We start from the raw sequence: 20,625 nt of genomic DNA, 5'->3' as shown, positions 1-20,625 counted from the left end.
CTCATTTTTGGCAGCTTTTGCTTGGAAAGCATAAGCAAATACTATGGGACACCCACTCCCCAATAATGGGACTTATGTTTGTAATATGCTGTACTGCATGGCTCTTGTAAGGGGCATTGCAAGTTGCTCCGTCCTAATTTTTGGCAGCTTTTGCTTGCAAGGCATAAGCAAATACTATGGGACACCCACTCCCCAATAATGGGACTTATGTTTGTAATATGCTGTACTGCATGCCTCTTGTAAGGGGCATTGCAAGTTGCTCCGTCCTAATTTTTGGCAGCTTTTGCTTGCAAGGCATAAGCAAATACTATGAGACACCCACTCCCCAATAATGGGACTTATGTTTGTAATATGCTGTATTGCATGGCTCTTGTAAGGGGCATTGCAAGTTGCTCCGTCCTAATTTTTGGCAGCTTTTCCTTGCAAGGCATAAGCAAATACTATGGGACACCCACTCCCCAATAATGGGACTTATGTTTGTAATATGCTATACTGCATGTGACGCGCCCCCTGGGCCGTGTGTACATGTGTGTGGGATACCCGGTGCCGGGTCTCTGGGGTCTGTAGTCTCCGTGGCGGTGACCCGGTCCCGTGGCTCACGCTGGTCAAACCAGTGGCAGTCTTTCTTAGGTTTTGAGGTTAATTGTCCGACTGCGCCACCCGTGGATTGCGGTCAGGGAGTACCACCGCTGCGAGGCAGACCGCTGAGGCTGGTGTTGTGTGCACAGCAGAGAATGGGATAACTCCCCACGGGAGGAGTATAGCCTCAGGGCAGTGAGTGTGGATGATGGGGGTGATGGTGCACAAGCGCAGCAGGAACGACTCAGAGTCTTTGCAGTGCAGTTCAGGGTCTTTACTGATGATTCTAAGGTAGAGCCTCCCGGGAGTACTGGCTAGCATAAGAGGCCAGGTCAGTCTGTGAGCAAGCAGGAGTTCCCCTGGCCAGGTGGAGTTGAAGGCCTCCCCGTCTGTCTGCACTCTTCCTGGCAACCTTGCTGTAAGCGGGTAGAAGTAGCCCACGTCCCTGAGTGTATCGTGTAGTGCTCACCCGTATGGCTGGTGACTTGGGGCCTTCTGTTAGCCTCCGCTCCACGACGGCGGTGCTGGTCCCTTGCTTGTGACTGAGCCTCCGGGCTTCTATGGCCAGAGGACCTGAAATCCCCTGCCGGCTGGTTTCTGCTGCTGGATATATAAGTCCTCACAGCCTCGGACTCCTGTGTCCGGTTCCTATTGTCTTCTGCCAGGGCGAGCTCTGCTCAGCTTCCAGCCCCTGGTCTTTAGCCTCCTAGCTCCTACAGAGCTCCTTGCTGTTACTTTCCCTTGCTCTCACTCTGACTCTGACTGTTCTCTGACTCACTCAACCCCGCCCCAGATCCAGTTTATAAGGGCAGAATTCTCCCCTCCCAGGACTGGGGCAGGAGGATGTTGCATGTTTAAGGGATCCTGACCAGGAAACCTCCCACTTGCTCTCCGACGTAATATCTCTATTACTGTGGTGACCACACCCCTGGGGTGCCACACATGGCTCTTGTAAGGGGCATTGCAGTTCCTCATAATTTTTGGAAAGCCTTCCATTCACTGCTTAGGCCAACAGTGCACAGGAGACCCAGTTGCTATAAATGGAAAAAAAGGTTTAGTTAACACCCTCTGACCTCCATGTCATTTCCAAGGGGCATTGGAGTGCCTCGAAATTTTTGGTAGGCATTGCACTCACTGTATGCCCTATAACTGTGTAGCCGAACCGCTCCTTTTGTTACAGAAACATATCCTACAAGACATATCTGGTTGACTGGCCTGATATTGATGTGAATGGTCCCTGTTCCTCCTGCTCTTTCTCCTTTGCCACTACCTCATCCATCATTTATCACCTGAAGCTTTGTTTTAACGGGAGTCATAGAACTTGGATAGTAGCAGGAAAACATCCAGCAATCCTCGGAGGAGGTAGGATATGCGCCAAAACGCTGACCACCTCAGGCCTAGCCGCTACTACATACATGCGCTTGCATTACAACAAAACAAAGCAGATGCTAACTTCTATCATCCTCATCATGCTCCTCACCTTGGCACTCTCAACTCCCCTGATGGAGAAGCCAGGGCCCACTGGAGGAGTCTGATAGTCCGGTGGGCTCGGCCAATGCTGCCCTAAAGCAGGCCAGGCTAAGAAAAGTGTGGGAAAGGTTACCGGGACAAATAAGGGTGGCTGGGGACCGAGTATGGACACCCGGCCACCCCCTGGAGGCTGGGGAGCAAGCGGGGACACCCGGCCACCAGGTGGCTGGGGACTGAGTATGGATACCAGGCCGCCAACACAGCCATGGCGTGGTGGCCAGATTCCGCCTCCACATGCCTAAAAGGCCCAATTTAAAGTGCAAGCAAGCAGTATGGTATTGCAGCCTAGGGGTGGGTGGGTGGCAGGCTGCATACTTGCGCTTGCATTGCAAGGAATGGGAGAGGTACAATTGAACACTGCCCTGGGACAAGGACTTGAATGGGGATAGTTGCAAGTCTGCAACGACAGGTGCAAGGTGGGAGGTATCTTCGCATGTACCATGAACAGGGGTTTGGCATGCACACACTACAGCGGAATAGGCTATCCTTCCCACTAAATGCACTGGGGAGGGCACAGGTAATGTTTTGGTATACGCTCTTAATCTTATGTATAAGGCACACCAGGACAAATAGGGGCGGCTGGGGACTGAGTATGGATACCTCGCTGCCGAAGCAGCCATGAGGTAGTGGCCAGCTTCGGCCTCCTCCAAACTAAAAAGCCCCATTTCAAGTGCAAGCTAGCAGTATGGAATTGCAGTCTGGGGGTGGGTGGGTGGCAGGCTGCACACTTACACTTGCATTAAAAGAAAACATAGCAGATGCTAACTTCTGTCATCATCATCATGCTCCTCACCTTGGCACTCTCAACTCCACCGATGGAGAAGTCAGGGCCCACCGGAGGAGTCTGGTTCTCTGGTGGGCTCGTCCAATGCTGCCTAAAGCAGGCCGGGCTAAGAAAAGTGTGTGAGGGGATGTTCCAAGGAGAAATAGGGGCGGCTGGGGACCGTTATGGACACCCGGCTGCCCCCAGGCGGCTGGGGACCGTGTGTGGACACCCGGCCGCGGGGCGGCTGGGGAACGAGTATGGACACCCAGCCGCCGGGCGGCTGGGGACTGAGTATGGATTCCAGGCCGCCAACACAGCCATGACGTGGTGGCCAGATTCCGCCTCCACATGCCTAAAAGGCCCAATTTCAAGTTCAAGCAAGCAAGCAGTATGGTATTGCAGCCTGGGGGTGGGTGGGTGGCAGGCTGCATACTTGCGCTTGTATTGCAAGGAATGGGGGAGGTACAATTGAACACTGCCCTGGTACTAGAACTTGCATGGGGATAGTTGCAAGTCTGCATCTTCTGATGCGGCAAGGATCACTTATGATGGGCACACTTTTAGACAGTGACCTGGGAGTCAGAGATGCTTCCAGGGGTCTTCCCCATGCTGTTCCCATGTCTTTTCAGCACTTTATGCATGTGTCACACAGCACATGGCCAGATAAGGTTGTAAAATGTTAAAATGACATTTCCCGGTGAATGCATTTGTCATAGTTGAAAGCAATACAAAAGTGCAAAAACGCATAAAAAATGCTACTTGTGAACATAGCCGAAGGTGTGGAGGAGTATTTTTGTTTTTGGTCATTTATTTTAACTTATACACAAGTCTTTTCCCTGGAAAGGATGTTCCTTAACATATTTCACAGGAAAAAAGTTTCACTTTCGTTTTTGAACGTTTTATTGTGAGCCCGTAAAAGTGGCTTAATACCTCTGACCACGTTGTTGACAGCAGTGACCTGGGGGTCAGAAATGCTTCCTGGGGCGATCCCCATGCTGTCCACATGTCATTTGAGCACTGTCACTATCGTTTTGGGCACTTGTTAGGCTTTTAAAAGACTGCCGGGGGTGCCACCGCAAAAATGCTTGAGTATCCCATAGACTAACATTGGGCTCGTTGCTCGGGTCGTGCACCCGAGTATCACGGCGTGCTCGGCCAGAGTTTCGAGCACCCGAGCATTTTAGTGCTCGCTCAACACTACTCCCAACCTCAAGAGGCAGTCCAGACGTGCTAGGCGTAGAGGCAAGCCATCAAGCCAGGGTCTGTCGTCCCAAAGACCTCCTGATCCCAACCTTGAAGTTCCTGCTGAAGCTTCATTTCCCTGTATCCCGGAGCAGCCCCGACGGGTAATGTGCGTGGGTAGCGCACCTGTTCTCCTGCCCGAAGAGACTTTTGCCAACCTAGAATCCACACAGGAGGACTTCCTGCACCCGGTATCTGATGCTTCACCCACTTTAACCGGTGAGCCTGTCCAAGGGTACTCCGAAGCAGTGATTACCTCCGAGTCTGTGCATCTCTACTACCTGGCGGAGGACCCCCTGTTGCCTCCTGAATCCTCCGGGATACCACCTGATGACAAAAGGAGAGAGACTTCCCTACACCCGGTACCCGATACTTCGTCCTCTCCGTCCTGTGAGCCTGACAATGGGTACCTCAAAGCGGTAGTTAACCCCGAGTTTCTACACCCCCCGGACCAGGCGGAGGACCTCCAGTTGTCTCCAGAACCCTTCGGGGTGCTACCTGGTAGCGAATGGACAGAGTCTTCCCTATACTCTGAACCTGATACCTCGCCCGCTTCGTCCAGTGAGTCCGACCTAGTGTACTCCGAAGCAGAGGTTATCCCCGAGTCTCTACACCCCTCCGACCAGGCGGAGGACCTCCAGTTGTCTCCTGAACCCTCTGGGGTGCTACCTGATAAGTGGAGAGAGACTTCCTTGTGTGATGTTCCTGGTACTCCACGCGTTTCGTCTGTTGCTGAGGATGGCTGGATAGGAGGTAGCATCCTAGCTACCCAGATGAGACCAGTTTTGTCTCTTCCTGTGGACAGTAGAAGTAATCTCCTTGAAGAGAAGGATTGGCCCTCAAATTCCCTGCGGAAGATTCTGGCAGGCCTGAAGAAGAGGGGTCGTAAGGGGGGGGGGGTACTGTAACATACCTGGCGGCGTCCTTGCATAATGGTCCATCTCCCACTGTGCAAGAGCGCGCACTTGATTTCCAGTCCAGACTATCACTCTGGCTTTCCTCCATGCTGTCTGCTTGCCTCTGTTTCTTCTGCTTTAGGGCGGCGCCCGATCACTTCCTGCTTTTTGTAGCTGCTGCGGGTACACCCCTTGTGCGTCCTCAGCCTATTGCTGTCTGTCACCTGGTATTTAACCCAGCTCTTTCCTGGAATCCTTGCCTAAGCATTGTGTTTGAGTTTCGAGCACCCGAGCATTTTAGTGCTCGCTCAACACTACTCCCAACCTCAAGAGGCAGTCCAGACGTGCTAGGCGTAGAGGCAAGCCATCAAGCCAGGGTCTGTCCTCCCAAAGACCTCCTGATCCCAACCTTGAAGTTCCTGCTGAAGCTTCATTTCCCTGTATCCCGGAGCAGCCCCGACGGGTAATGTGCGTGGGTAGCGCACCTGTTCTCCTGCCCGAAGAGACTTCTGCCAACCTAGAATCCACACAGGAGGACTTCCTGCACCCGGTATCTGATGCTTCACCCACTTTAACCGGTGAGCCTGTCCAAGGGTACTCCGAAGCAGTGATTACCTCCGAGTCTGTGCATCTCTACTACCTGGCGGAGGACCCCCTGTTGCCTCCTGAATCCTCCGGGATACCACCTGATGACAAAAGGAGAGAGACTTCCCTACACCCGGTACCCGATACTTCGTCCGCTCCGTCCTGTGAGCCTGACAATGGGTACCTCAAAGCGGTAGTTAACCCCGAGTTTCTACACCCCCCGGACCAGGCGGAGGACCTCCAGTTGTCTCCAGAACCCTTCGGGGTGCTACCTGGTAGCGAATGGACAGAGTCTTCCCTATACTCTGAACCTGATACCTCGCCCGCTTCGTCCAGTGAGTCCGACCTAGTGTACTCCGAAGCAGAGGTTATCCCCGAGTCTCTACACCCCTCCGACCAGGCAGAGGACCTCCAGTTGTCTCCTGAACCCTCTGGGGTGCTACCTGATAAGTGGAGAGAGACTTCCTTGTGTGATGTTCCTGGTACTCCACCCGTTTCGTCTGTTGCTGAGGATGGCTGGATAGGAGGTAGCATCCTAGCTACCCAGATGAGACCAGTTTTGTCTCTTCCTGTGGACAGTAGAAGTAATCTCCTTGAAGAGAAGGATTGGCCCTCAAATTCCCTGCGGAAGATTCTGGCAGGCCTGAAGAAGAGGGGTCATAAGGGGGGGGTACTGTAACATACCTGGCGGCGTCCTTGCATAATGGTCCATCTCCCACTGTGCAAGAGCGCGCACTTGATTTCCAGTCCAGACTATCACTCTGGCTTTCCTCCATGCTGTCTGCTTGCCTCTGTTTCTTCTGCTTTAGGGCGGCGCCCGATCACTTCCTGCTTTTTGTAGCTGCTGCGGGCACACCCCTTGTGCGTCCTCAGCCTATTGCTGTCTGTCACCTGGTATTTAACCCAGCTCTTTCCTGGAATCCTTGCCTAAGCATTGTGTTCTGTCAGTTGGCTTCTGGTCGCTGACATGCCAGGTCCTGTCTATGTTTCCTGCCTTGCGGTATCAGTTCCCGTGTCTGAACTGAGTCCTGTCTGTGTTCTCTTGCCTGCTGCCTTTCCTGGAGGCTGTATTTCCAGGCCCGTGTGAACACGCTCTTTCCTGTTCATCTTGCCCTCTGGGGGCCGCATACCCAGACTCGCTCCTGTATCTCGCTTCAGTAACAGTTCCTGTCTGAACTGTCTCCTTACCTGCTTCCTGTTTTTCTCTGTGTCCGTACCTTCCCTTTCTTCTGCTTTGTCTGAACCAGCACTTGGCTTTACCTTGGCTCGTTCCTGTATTTGTCGCAGTAACAGTTCCTGTCTGAACTGTCTCCTAAACCTGTCTCCTGTTTTTCTCTATGTCCGTACCTTCCCTTTTTCTGCAGAGTCTGAACCTGCACCTAACTCCTTCTCGTTGTTGCTGTACTTCTGTTTGTGAGTTTAGAGTTCACTCGCTACTTCATTGCAAGTATCGATTGTGTATCTGGTTCTGCCTTTCCCTTCCTGTCTGTTCCGTGTGAACAGAGCCCTGTCCCTTCTGCTGTACCTTGCTCACCGCTCCGGCGGTTCTAGCCTGTTCTGCCTTGCTCACCGCTCCGGCGGTTCTAGCCTGTGGTGCTTTACTCACCGCTCTTGCGGTTTCCGCTCTGCTCTGCCTTGCTCACCGCTCTTGCGGTTTCCGCTCTGCTCTGCCTTGCTCACCGCTCTTGCGGTTTCTGCTCTGCTCTGCCTTGTTCACCGCTCTTGCGGTTTCCGCTCTGCTCTGCCTTGCTCACTGCTCCGGCAGTCTCGCTCTGCTCTGACCCTTTGCTCGCTGCTCCGGCAGTCTCGCTCTGCTCTGACCCTTTGCTCGCTGCTCCGGCAGTCTCGCTCTGCTCTGACCCTTTGCTCGCTGCTCCGGCAGTCTCGCTCTGCTCTGACCCTTTGCTCGCTGCTCCGGCAGTCTCGTCCTGCTCTGACCCTTTGCTCGCTGCTTCGGCAGTCTCGTCCTGCTCTGACCCTTTGCTCGCTGCTTCGGCAGTCTCGTCCTGCTCCTCTCTCGCTCACCACTCCAGGCGGCCTTGTCCTGCTCTTCTCTCGCTCACCGCTCCAGGCGGTCTCGTCTTGTTCTGCTCTTGCTCGCCGCTCTGGGCGGCCTCACTCTGCTGTGTTTGTCCACCGCATCTGCGGTTCTGTTCCTGAGTCCCAGTCTGTACTGGGTCCTATCCACTTGGTGCTCCAACCTGTCGTACCTGCCAGTACCTCCCTGCCTGCATACCAGTCGTGCTTACCAGCATCCTCCAGTCTGCATACCAGCCGTGTCTGCCTATACCCAGTAGTCTGTGTGCCAGCCTAACCTGCCTGTTCCTGTATTCCCCTGTGTGGGTCATCAGCCGTGTCCGGGGTCTGTCCTGGAGTAGCACCTGGTCCCTCTGCTCGGTTCCTCCTTGGTGCACTGGCGTCGTATGCTGTCGTGCGACCCTGGTCGGATCGGGTGGATACTTAGTTACGCCCCTCCAGGCATTCACTCTCCAGCACGGTCCAGTGGAATCACTACATATACACGCACACGCCACTCTGCCCGGGCGTGTGCATTACACTTGTTACCTGCATTAAAGACCGATGTCTGACATAGTCACCTGTATAAAAGACTCCTGTCCACAGACTCAATTAATCAGTCAGACTCTAACCTCTACAACATGGGCAAGACCAAAGAGCTTTCTAAGGATGTCAGGGGCAAGATTATAGTCCTGCACAAAGCTGGGTTACAAAACCATAAGTAAGATGCAGGGTGAGAAGGAGACAACTGTTGGTGCAATAGTAAGAAAATGGAAGAAATACAAAATGACTGTCAATCGACATTGATCTGGGGCACCATGCAAAATGTCACCTCGTGGGGTATCCTTGATCATGAGGAAGGTGAGAGATCAGCCTAAAACTACATGGGGGAAACCTGTTAATGAACTCAAGGCAGCTGGGACCACAGTCACCAAAAATAACATTGGTAACACATTACACCTTAAAGGTTTAAAATCCTGCAGTGCCCGCAAGGTACCCCTGCTCAAGAAGACACATGTGCAGGCCTGTCTGACGTTTGCCAATGAACACCTGGATGATTCTGTGAGCTATTGGGAGACGGTGCTGTGGTCAGATGATACAAAAATTGAGTTCTTTGGCATTAACTCAACTCGCCGTGTTTGGAGGAAGAGAAATGCTGCCTATGACCCAAAGAACTCCGTCCCCACTGTCAAGCATGGAGGTGGAAACATTATGCTTTGGGGGTGTTTCTTTGCTAAGGGCACAGGACTACTTCACCATATCAATGAGAGAATGGATGGAGCCATGTATCGTAAAATCCTGAGTGACAACCTCCTACCCTCCGCCAGGACATTAAAAATGGGTTATGGCTAGGTCTTCCAGCAAGACAATGACCCAAAACATACAGTTAAGGCAACAAAGGAGTGGCTCAAAAAAGAAGTACATTAAGGTCATGGAGTGGCCTAGCCAGTTTCCAGACCTTAATCCCATAGAAAACTTATGGAGGGAGTTGAAGCTCCGAGTTGCCAAGCGACAGCCTCAAAATCTGAATGATTTAGAGATGATCTGTAAAGAGGAGTGCACCAAAATTCCTCCTGACATGTGCGCAAACCTCATCATCAACTACAAAAAACGTCTGACTGCTGTGCTTGCCAACAAGGGTTTTGCCACCAAATATTAAGTGTTGTTTGCCAGAGCAATCAAATACTTATTTCTCACTGCAAAATGCAAATAAATGTATCTAATTTATACAATGTGATTTTCTAGATTTTTTTTGGGATATTCTATCTCTCAATGCTAAAATTAACCTACCCTTAAAATTATAGACTGTTCATGTCTTTGTTAGTGCGCAAAAAACAGCACTGTTTCACTGTACATATGTTTCTTCATCAGCTAGCAGTGCGGATACAGACCACAAACTTTCCACTTCTTTTATATTTTTCTGGTAAAATCAGCCGTAAATCTGCAGCAGCCACACAATCTTGGATCATGGCAGTATATATTGATACCATCCTTGATAATTATTACCGGATAAGACCCTATTTTTTCTCTTCAGATGATTATATCATATACATCAACAAAGCAGCATTTGCAGTTTCATATAATTAATCTGTCAGCAACAGCCAACAGACACATCTTATATTGTGTCTCATTGCCACAGTTATTACAAGTTTCAGTGGCTCAGTGGTTAGCACTACTGCTTTGTAGCCCTGGGATTCTGGGTTTAATCCAACCGAGGACAATATCTGTGAGGCGTACAAAAAAATAGCAAATGCAGTAAAAAGGATCCTTAAAAAATCTACGTTTATTGAAACTCGAAAACGCAGACTCGTTTTAGGCAACATTTTTTATCAATGATTTAAGACATTATCTGAAATGCGTCTGCAGTGTTAAGGTGATGGATCGGATTTTAATGGATGTTTCAATAAACCAATTTTTTAAGGATTCGTTTTTGCTGGATTTGCTATTTTTTCTACTGGGATACTTGCCATATTACAAGGTTTTCTGTGAATATTTGAGTGGGTTTCTATGGGTATTCCAGTGTCCTCTGTTTTGTGAGCCCCAGTGGGGACAGTGATGATGATGTCTGTAAAGCGCTGCAGAATATGATGGCGCTATATAAGCAAGTATAATAATAAAAATAGAGAGTGCACAGAAGCATGATATGAATTGCACACTAAGACTGGGGTCACACTAGCGTATAACACGCCCGAGTGCTATCTGATGTTTTATCGAATAGCACTCGGCACAATGTTATACTATGGGGCAGTGCAGATCAGTGATTATTTTCTCATGCCGATTCGGCATGAGAGAACAATCACAGTGTGCTGCGATTGGCAGCGAGACTTGGCTCACTCGCACCCATACAAGTCTGTGGGTGCGTGTAAAACATCGTACTGTACACGGATGCCACCCGAGTGCAGAGCGATTACCGCGGATGCTGGCAATGGAGGAGATGGAGAGATTACTTTCTCCATCTCCTTCTCCAATGTGCTGTGATTCTCACATGCGAGAGGTTGGGAGCACAGAGCACTGATGCTCAGCTCAAACTCACAGCAGAGCAGGAGCTGAGATGCTCTCACATCGGGTGCCATACACTTCTGTGATTCCAGCCTTATGTGATATGCAGAAGTAGTGCTGTTGCTTCAAAAGCATCCAGCAACTATAAGAGTTAACACAGTCACAAGAGACAGGGAGTGGTTCGCAGAGCCCAAGGGGGATTGTGGGGAACTTGTTTACTATTCTGGCTGCAGGCAAAGAGTGAAGTGGTGGGTGTGATCTGTATCTCACAGAAGTGCAGGAAAGAGAACAGGATTCAAGTCCAGGGTGAATCTCAACACAGGTCAGATACCCTGCACTGTTAGTTCAGGAAGTCTATCATTGGACAGGAAGATAAGGACTGGAAGGTATTGTGTCACAGAGATCATCTCCCTTATCAAACCCCCCCCCCCCTCCATATCCATGCAGAATGCTGTGTACAATTGAGTCCTTGTGAAGGAAAAGCCTGGGGTTGTGTATGCATTAAAACTGTGCTGTACTTTGCTACAGGATAATAGACTGTGTACTGCTGTGCTGCAAAGGAGATTGTACTGTTATTATTGGAGCCTGTTGCTCAAAGAGACATTTACATTGCACTGGCCGTGCCTCATTAAATGTTACTGTTCTACCGTTTATGAGGACTCTTGTCAGATGTGTCTGGTCAGCAACTGAATCTGTCCTGTGCCTGAGAGAAGCTGCAGCCTATGGTCGCCCGGAATAATGGTTCCCCCAGGATTCCAACGAATTAATGTAACCGGTCTCGCACCTATCTGAACTTAGGCGGCGTGCGTGAAACACTTAGATTGATGATAATTCCTTGAGTCGCTGCTAGACAAAAGCACACAGAAGATGGAGGGGTCTGCAGCACTAAGGAGAAGCAAGTTCTTCTGGGAAATGTAGTTTTAGCAGATAAAAATAGAACAGCCCATTCAGCAATGTGAAGCTGGATGCCAGGGGCAAATAGAAATTAAAAAATACACCAAAGATATAAGAAAGAAACTATAATTTGGGCTTAGTCTATATATTAACAATATGTATGCTTTTTTTTGCTTTGTGAAAAATAATATGATTGTGGGAATAATCCATTAAATATGTTTATTTTTATCACTGTATATTAAGGAAACTATTTTTAGAAATGTTGCATTTTCTAGCATGTCTAGCATTGCATATTGGCCAGTGTGAAAATATAAACAGTGATATGAAAAAAATAAAAATAAATAAATGACATTAAATCTGATTAAACAATAGGCCATTTTCTGATTACACATTCTCTTTAATAAAAATACGAGTGAATAGGGACTCTTACAAACCTCCAATTCTCCATTAACATGAGTGTTAAGTGGTTGCAAATTAGTCACAGTGGAACCTAGAAAGCCCATGGGAACATATGTTTTCCATTATATAACTTCATCTAAATCAGAATTGATGAATAGAAATGGTTAGCAGGTAAGTAAGATATTGTCATGCATCATGTATATACTAGGGATTACCGACAGCTCAAGGGAACGTAACATTAATGCACTGGCGGACACAGCCAAAAATGGCCCCTGTACAAGAACAGTATATGGGCCCTTTGCAGTCCAATATCTCATCATAATGCACAATTACAGAGGTGGAAATTGGCCCCTGACCTATTTGGCCCCTGTGGGGCTGCACAGGTTGCACCAATGATATGTCTGCCCCTGTGTTAATAGTTAGACAAAAAAATAAATACCAGATCTCTAACCAATTTTAACATCTGACTATAACAACAAAGAATGATATATCTAGTTAATTATTTGTTCATATATACTATCTTTTATTTGCTGGTTGTTGTTTTGGTTTTAAAGGACTTGTCTGGGACTGAGAAATTGAAGGTCTGACACCCAGCACCCCACCGATCAGCTGAAATTCACTCCTTTGTGGCAGTGGCTGGATGCAATATTGTTAGGGTGCTCCTGAGTACTGTTGTGAACGGGAGATAAAGTGCAGTACTATGCAGATACCACTAAGTAATGAACGGGGTTACATTGTTCCGACCCTCGCATTGCTTATATCTGGTTGCTGATGAAGCAAATTTCAACTGATTTGTGGGAGCATATAGATTCTGTCGTATACTAACGCCTAGTAAGGCTACAAGTTTATACTAAAATAACAATGTAAATATATACATAAATATATACATATATATATATATGTATATATATATATACACACACACACACCTGGAGAACCCCCTTAAGGCGTAGAACAAACAAACAACACTTAAAAAGGGATTGTCCCATCACCAGATATTACATTTCTGTTAGATTGGGCAAAAACATAATTTTTTTTATTAAAAAAATGTTTTTAAAATTGTTTCTGTGCTTAAATATTGATTCCCCATCCTTGGTATTGTGGCCCCTGGTGTTATTTAAGTCGCTCTCGGAATGTGTTTTTAGTGATCATGAGAAGTTTTTCAAGCACACTAATTTTATTGGAAAAAGCTTGTACAGTGGCAGGAATCACACCATCTCCAATCTACAAGAAGATCCAGACAGTTTGACTGAGCTACTGAACATGTGTGACCACCAGCACTGGACACATTAGGTGGACGTAATGAGAAGGCATCAAAGGAATACCATTTGGTGCCATGGTAACAAAAATGGTTAGAGACTGAAACAATTTAAACATTGTTTTGTGTGGTCTAAGAGATTCAAGTTTTATTTCTAGGGCAATCCTTTAATATTCGTAATGCATCTATTTTAACCTTCTGGATAAAAACAGCAATAATATATAATATAATATGTATTTGATCAGTTTCAGTTGGCAATGTTTATTCCAGTGTACATTTACAATTCAGAACAATGTCATTTCATGTACTATTTTCTTTTCTAAATCTATTACACTGCTAACAAATATATAATTTTAGACTGAAAGCTCCAGCTGCAGAGACCTGGAATGACATATTTCATACAAAGCAACAGTGGACATCAAGAATGGAGCCTTGTGCAAGGAGACCATATGGGCTGCTAATTTGATCATAGGTATGGTATGTCCGAGAAAACTAATTGAAACCCACTTTTGTTTCATGACTAAAAGTCATTTAATATTGGAATAGCATAAAGGGGCTGTGTCCTTTCAAAGACTGGTGCTCTAAAGCTTCAGGATGCAAAAAAAATCAAATCTCACTAAGCTTTTACTCACTCTACTGAGCTCCAGCACTGCCACTTACCACTTCTTTGCAGCACTGTCTATGTAACGTCACTTCTGCATCCAATCAACAAAGACTGTAGCAGCAAAGAGGGGTCGAGCTGGATCCCAGCAGGATAAGAGCTTGTTTTTTGTTTGTTTTTTTGTAACTGCGTCCTTGAGCTGTTGGAGCAATAATCTTTGAAAGGGGCAACCCCTTTCATTGACTAGTTGTGATGTCACAATAACTTGCCTGCATGACACACTTTTGTGATATTTCAGCATATTATCTGTCCTAAAACACCAACATCAGAGCCCCCTACCCTCTTCCTGGTCTACACAGTATATGAGCTCTTTGATTGCTAATGGCTCATTTGATGACTGTGGCACTCTCACCACAGACCAGTTTTGCAAGATATGAGTAGGAAGAAGTGAAACTCCCTAAAAGTGATGTAAGAAAGTAGGGACCACTATTTTTTTCGATGGTAACAGTGGGCCTCCTTGCCTGCAGGGCACCTGTACAAGCTGCACAGGTTGTAAATATGATAAGCCTGACCCTGATGATGGCTGCCTTATAGTAGAACGCAAAAGTGAGGTCTGTGCTATGGAAGGCAAGATAAAAAGACGAGTCAGCTGCATTAGTACATTTTAGTCATAGCTGTCTATCAGACCAGGTTTTCTTACAAATAGTAGTGTTCAAAACTCAATAAAGTATGTGAAAAGTCTGTGGTATTGTAAATATGTCTAAATATACTGTATATTCTTGTACAGTGTTTGTCAGTAGATAGAAAAATATTTAGATTTGAGAGTCCTCAGTGCTTGATACCTTTTAATGGCTAACTGAAAAGACGGTAACAAATTGCAAGCTTTCGAGACTACTCAGGTCTCTTCATCAGGCATAGTATGCCACAAAATCTGAAGAGTCACATTTTTATATACAATAAGACACACAAAAAATGCAATAGGTAAGACAGGTGATAAAAAGCAGAGTTATTATGGAAGAGATAAACAGTTTTGGCTATAAATATTTTAGCAGTTAATCGATAAGGAGTGTGAAGGTTTTATTGTCCTGTGACTAGGTCCAGTGTTGTGATGACCTCACAGGTTTCAGAGTCTGAGGAGCACATTCCTTAGTTGATGTAGAATGACATAAATCCATGCGACACATTCATTCCTGCTCTGAAAGTGTTAAAGGTCATCATCAGTTTATATTCTGAGATTTTTCTTTCTCTTTGAAATTTGAAGTTACCTTTTAATACCAGTAATTTCATGTCTTTTATGCTGTGATCAGGGGAACAAAAATGCTTGGCTACAGGCAGATTCTTTTTTCTTTTATTGTGTGGCGATGATGATTCATCCTTGTTCTAAATTTTTGCCCTGTCTCCCCTACATAAAGACCCCCAGCTGGACATTTGGTACATATAATTAAGTACACTACATTAGATGTGATACAGCTGAACGTACCTGGGATCTTATAGTCCTGATGTGAATTGGGGATCTTTATCTTGTCTGTGGTCGTTATAAACGGACATTCCAGACACAGAAGCATCTAACTGTGTCATCAATCTCTCAGATTATACACCCAACAAAGCGGAGTTGGCTGTGCTTTCTAGGGGACTCTCATTTTGTCCTGCTAAGGCCCTAGATAAAACTGAACTCTGTAGTGATATGGAAAATTATTTCAGGAGACTGCGACTGAGGGAATACTTCAATGCTAAAGAAGATTCAGAACCCACCCTAACTGCAGGAAAAGGGATCTTGACAACCAAGAAGAGGTCAGATTGGACACCTCCACCTGGATGAAACCCTCATTTGGATACATATATAGACTCCTTCAGACATGTGATAAAATCCACCATCTTAGACACAAACAGGAGACAAGCATCCAACATCAGTGCCCAGGAGAGAAAGGCCATACAATCTTTGAAAACCAACAAAGAAATCATCATTAAACCTGCTGACAAGGGTGGTTCAATAGTCATGATAAACACACCAGACTACATGAAGGAAGCAAATAGACAACTGATGGACACGTGCTACTACAAAAAACTGGAGTCTGACCCTACACAGGACTATTACAAGTAACTAAACAAGTTGGTATCGTGTCTGCCTGACGAATCCATAAGAGCTGATGACCTGATACCAGAGAGTCCAAGAATAGGGACATTCTATATGCTCCCCAAAATCCACAAATATGGAAATCCAGGAAGACCAATTATTTCATGTGTGGGCACCCTTACTGAGCACGTTTCTGGATGGGCATAGTGTGTTCTTAAACCACTGGTAAAGAGTACACCCAGCTACATTCAGGACACGACAGACCTACTGAATAAACTAGCAGCAATAGGTCCTCTACCAGAAGGAACCATCCTGGCCACCATGGATGTGGAATCTTTGTATTCTAATATCCCACACAAGGATGGATTAAATGCCTGCAAAATCTTCATAGAAAATACAGGAATTGTTGCTGATTCTGTGGTCAAACTTACAGAATTCATCCTCACCCACAATTACTTTGAATTTGATAACATATATCTAGAGGAAACTGGTACAGCGATGGGAAGTAAAATGGCTCCACAATACGCAAATCTGTTCATGGCCAAGCTTGAAAGTGACTTTTTGTCCTCATGTCCCATTAGGCCTCTGGCCTACTATCGTTTCATTGACGATATTTTAATCATCTGGACGGGGTCTGAACTACAGCTGAAGACGTTCCATGAACACTTTAATCGATTTCATCCCACCATCAACCTAACACTCAACTACTCCTGTACTGAAATTAACTTTTTGGACACCATCATCAAGCTACAGAACAATGAAATAGAGACATCCGTGTACCGGAAACCAATCGACCGTCCTACACACCTTAAATGGGACAGTTTCCATCCAAAACACATAAAAAACTCTATTGTTTACAGCCAAGCCATCAGATACATTCGGATATGTTCCAACCAGATGGATAGAGACAAACACCTTGATGGCCTCAGAAAGACCTTTTTGAAACAGGGCTACCATCCAAGAACAATTGAGAACCAGATTACAAGAGCCACCAGAATATCAAGGAATCATCTCCTACATTACAAAACTAAACAAGAAAACAACCGGGTGCCTCTAGTAGTCACCTACAATCCAAATCTGGAGGCGCTAAGAAGAGCTGCACGGAAACTACAACCCTTACTACAAAAAGATGCCCGATTACAATCCATATTTCCAGACCCCGCACTTCAGTGTTTCAGGCAGCCCCCAAATCTAAGAAGCATCATTGTCAGAAGCTCCCTGTCATCTCCACCAGCTACAGGTACCTTTCCTTGCAACCAGAAAAAATGTAAAACCTGTCAGTTTATAACAACCACAGACAAGATAAAGATCCCCAATTCACATCAGGACTATAAGGTCCCAGGTACGTTCAGCTGTATCACATCTAATGTAGTATACTTAATTATATGTACCAAATGTCCAGCTGGGGGTCTTTATGTAGGGGAGACAGGGCAAAAACTTAGAACAAGGATGAATCATCATCGCCACACAATAAAAGAAAAAAGAATAGATCTGCCTGTAGCCAAGCATTTTTGTTCTCCTGATCACAACATAAAAGACATGAAATTACTGATATTAAAAGGTAACTTCAAATCTGAAAGAGAAAGAAGAATCTCAGAATATAAACTGATGGTGACCTTTAACACTTTCAGAGCAGGAATGAATGTGTCGCATGGATTTATGTCATTCTACATCAACTAAGGAATGTGCTCCTCAGACTCTCAGACCTGTGAGGTCATCACAACACTGGACCTAGTCACAGGACAATAAAACCTTCACACTCCTTATCTATTAACTGCTAAAATATTTATAGCCAGAACTGTTTATCTCTTCCATAATAACTCTGCTTTTCATCACCTGTCTTACCTATTGCATTTTTTGCGTGTCTTATTGTGTATAAATATGTGACTCTTCAGATTTTGTGGTATACTATGCCTGATGAAGAGACCTGAGTAGTCTCAAAAGCTTGCAATTTGTTACCATCTTTTCAGTTAGCCATTAAAAGGTATCAACCACTGAGGACTCTCAAATCTAAATATTTTTGTAAATATGTCTATAATTCATCTGGAATAGTGCCCCATGTTGTTTCTCCTGTGGTCGGAGTGATAGGTATAAGTGGTGGATGCACATGCTTAGTAGCTTCCCTACTCTATCCATCATGCTGTGTTGTATCTGGCAGTGAAGAGGAGTTAACAGAAGCTGACTGCAATGCAATTTTGGGAAATTATTTTGCTTCCTAGTCACATGGTGCAAGCTGCTGTGTGCCCACAGAAAGAAAAATGACCAAAATTGCAAAGGAGTGAGTAAAGAGGCTGAAACGGGTGAAAATTACATGAGAAAGTGGCAGTGTTTGCTTCAATATGGTTAAAGGCGTTATCTGTCCTTAGGCTACAAGTCGGCAGTCCCTCTATGTGGCTGCAGACTTTTGAATGCTCACAGTGGGCGCACTGCACTGGGAGAATTTTCCGATGCTGGTGCCTGGAGTGGCAGGTGCGTGATCGCAAGCATGTGATTTGCATACATGTGGTGGTCACATGCTAACTAGATGTGCACGGTCTCACTCAATGCACAAGTCTAGATGGAATGTGGCTGGAAAAATTCAAACTGCATACTTGCATTCACCAGAGCTGGATAATACATTTCAAAGGTTTCCCTTGGCTGGTGTCCACAGTTTGGGACCCGGTCCTTTGTCTGCCCTTATTCACATAGAGGTCAACTTTGACACATGGTAAGGATTTTAATATTAAACAGAGTAGGACTATCCCGAACGGGTTCACCTTGTCGTGGTGGGATAGCTTTCATAATATTTTTGATCAAAAACAGTGATACTAAGAACCCTATTTTATTTAAATGCACTTTTGCTTTTTATTCGTTTGGAGCAGGGTTTATGTTTATTTTGCTTCTTGTAGTTTTTTTCTGATTCATGGCCATTGTGAAACATGCATTTATGTGCTGCACGTACACCAGCTTAAACCAAGCTCAAGTTTTGTGTTTTTTCTTTGCATTCAAAAGAGTCTATGATTCTATGACCTCCCACTTCCGGCGCTCGAGAGTCCTCACAGCAGTACACGTGCTGTGAGGATTCACAAGTATGCAGTCATAGAGACTGCAGATTTGTACCCCAAGGCTGGACACCCCCTTTAAAAAAAATATGTATTTTTTTGCAATATATGGGATAAGCCCTTCACGTTTAACACTTTATTATTTTAATAAACATTATTTGTGTGATATGATAAAAGATACATTCACAAGATGTTATAATATTTTTTTCTGATTTAAAGGCTCCGTTATCTTCTTTAGAAGACATGAGTATGTTGAACAGCACAAATCCTTCTTACTTTGTACTCTCGGGTCTTACTGATGATCCTCAGCTCCAGATACTCCTTTTTGTTTTATTTTTGACATTTTACGTTATTACTTTGCTGGCTAATATTGGCATCATGCTCACCATCAGTGGAGACTCTCGGCTTCATACTCCAATGTACTTTTTCATTAACAACCTTTCTTTTTTAGACCTTTGTTACTCTACTATCATAACACCAAAAACCTTAGCTACTTTCCTTTCAGCTGCAAAGACTATTTCATTAGTTGAATGTGCAATGCAGATGTATCTGTTTGGTGCTTCAGTTAGCCTTGAGTGTTTCTTGCTAGGGATAATGGCTTATGATCGCTATGTTGCAATCTGCAATCCACTGTTATATATGATTATAATGAAGAAGAGGTTCTGCAGGCAACTTGTGGGCTTTGCTTACCTTGGGGGTTACCTTAATGCATCGATTCATACATCATGCACGTTCCAATTACCATTCTGCAGGAGCAACAAAATAGACCACTTCTTCTGTGATGTCCCACCACTTTTAAAGCTCTCTTGCATTGCCACCACAACAAATGAGCTTGTGATGTTTATTTTTGGAGGTCTTGCTGAAATTAGCTCGTTGACAACTATTATAGTGTCATATAGCTATATAATATCAACCATATTAAACATAAATTCTCAGCAAGGAAGGAAGAAAGCATTCTCTACATGTACATCCCACCTAATGACAGTTGGCATATTCTACAGCACCATTGTCTTCATGTACCTACGACCATCTTCTAGCTATGCTATGAGCCAAGACAAAATTGCTTCTGTTTTCTATACTGTTATTATTCCCATGCTTAACCCACTAATTTATAGCTTAAGAAATAAGGAAGTCACAAGAGCCTTCATAAAAATCAGAGACAAATGTAGATTTAAATTGTTATTATAGTGAGTTGAGTGTATATTTACAGGGGCAACTATCTACCTATTGTATATAATTTGTATTATGAAATGAGTAACCTGGTTCTCATATTCCCCTATTAGAGAATCCAGAATTAAACGATCTATTCCACAATTATATTGCGGGTGCTGGAAGTGAGTTACTGAACATGTGTGACCACCGGCATTGCACATATTCCGAGACGACATTAAAAGTGTACCTATTAGACTTGATGCTCTTTTTTAGGCTTTTTTGAAAAATCAACATCAAACATTGATTTGATGTAGATTTTTCTTTGGTTCATTAACTTTGCGTTTTATCAAGTGATAAAATAAAAGATTAACACTTCTATTCTTGAATTCATTCTTACTTTCCGTTTTTTGCTTACCTGCCTAAAACTTTTTCACAGTATTGTATGTCAGGAACAAAAACAAAGTTAATGGAATGTTTTATTTTTGCAGAATATGATTGTGCCAGTTGTAGTTCTCCGCTGATTACATATCAGAAGAAGTTATGGTTCCTATGGATGAGATGTGTGACGACCATGCAATACCAGTTATCCATG

General features: G+C 45.2%; 1 protein-coding gene across 1 annotated transcript; it reads left to right on the top strand.

The window, feature by feature from the left end:
* The first annotated feature begins 19,124 nt into the window (after positions 1-19,124).
* On the top strand, positions 19,125-20,069 carry LOC141244893 (olfactory receptor-like protein COR5). Its single transcript, XM_073669022.1, has one exon. It carries the CDS (start codon positions 19,125-19,127, stop codon positions 20,067-20,069), a length of 945 nt encoding a protein of 314 aa, XP_073525123.1.
* Positions 20,070-20,625: the final 556 nt, after the last annotated feature.

Source organism: Phyllobates terribilis, unplaced genomic scaffold (assembly GCF_046119375.1).
Source record: "Phyllobates terribilis strain yellow unplaced genomic scaffold, ASM4611937v1 Scaffold_2__4_contigs__length_985480577, whole genome shotgun sequence".
NCBI classification, from domain to species: domain Eukaryota; kingdom Metazoa; phylum Chordata; class Amphibia; order Anura; family Dendrobatidae; genus Phyllobates; species Phyllobates terribilis.
This window is presented reverse-complemented; position numbering and strand designations above follow the sequence as displayed.

Coding starts and splice junctions, on each gene's coding strand:
- LOC141244893 (XM_073669022.1), top strand. CDS start 19,125: ATGAGTATGTTGAACAGCACAAATCCTTCTTACTTTGTACTCTCGGGT.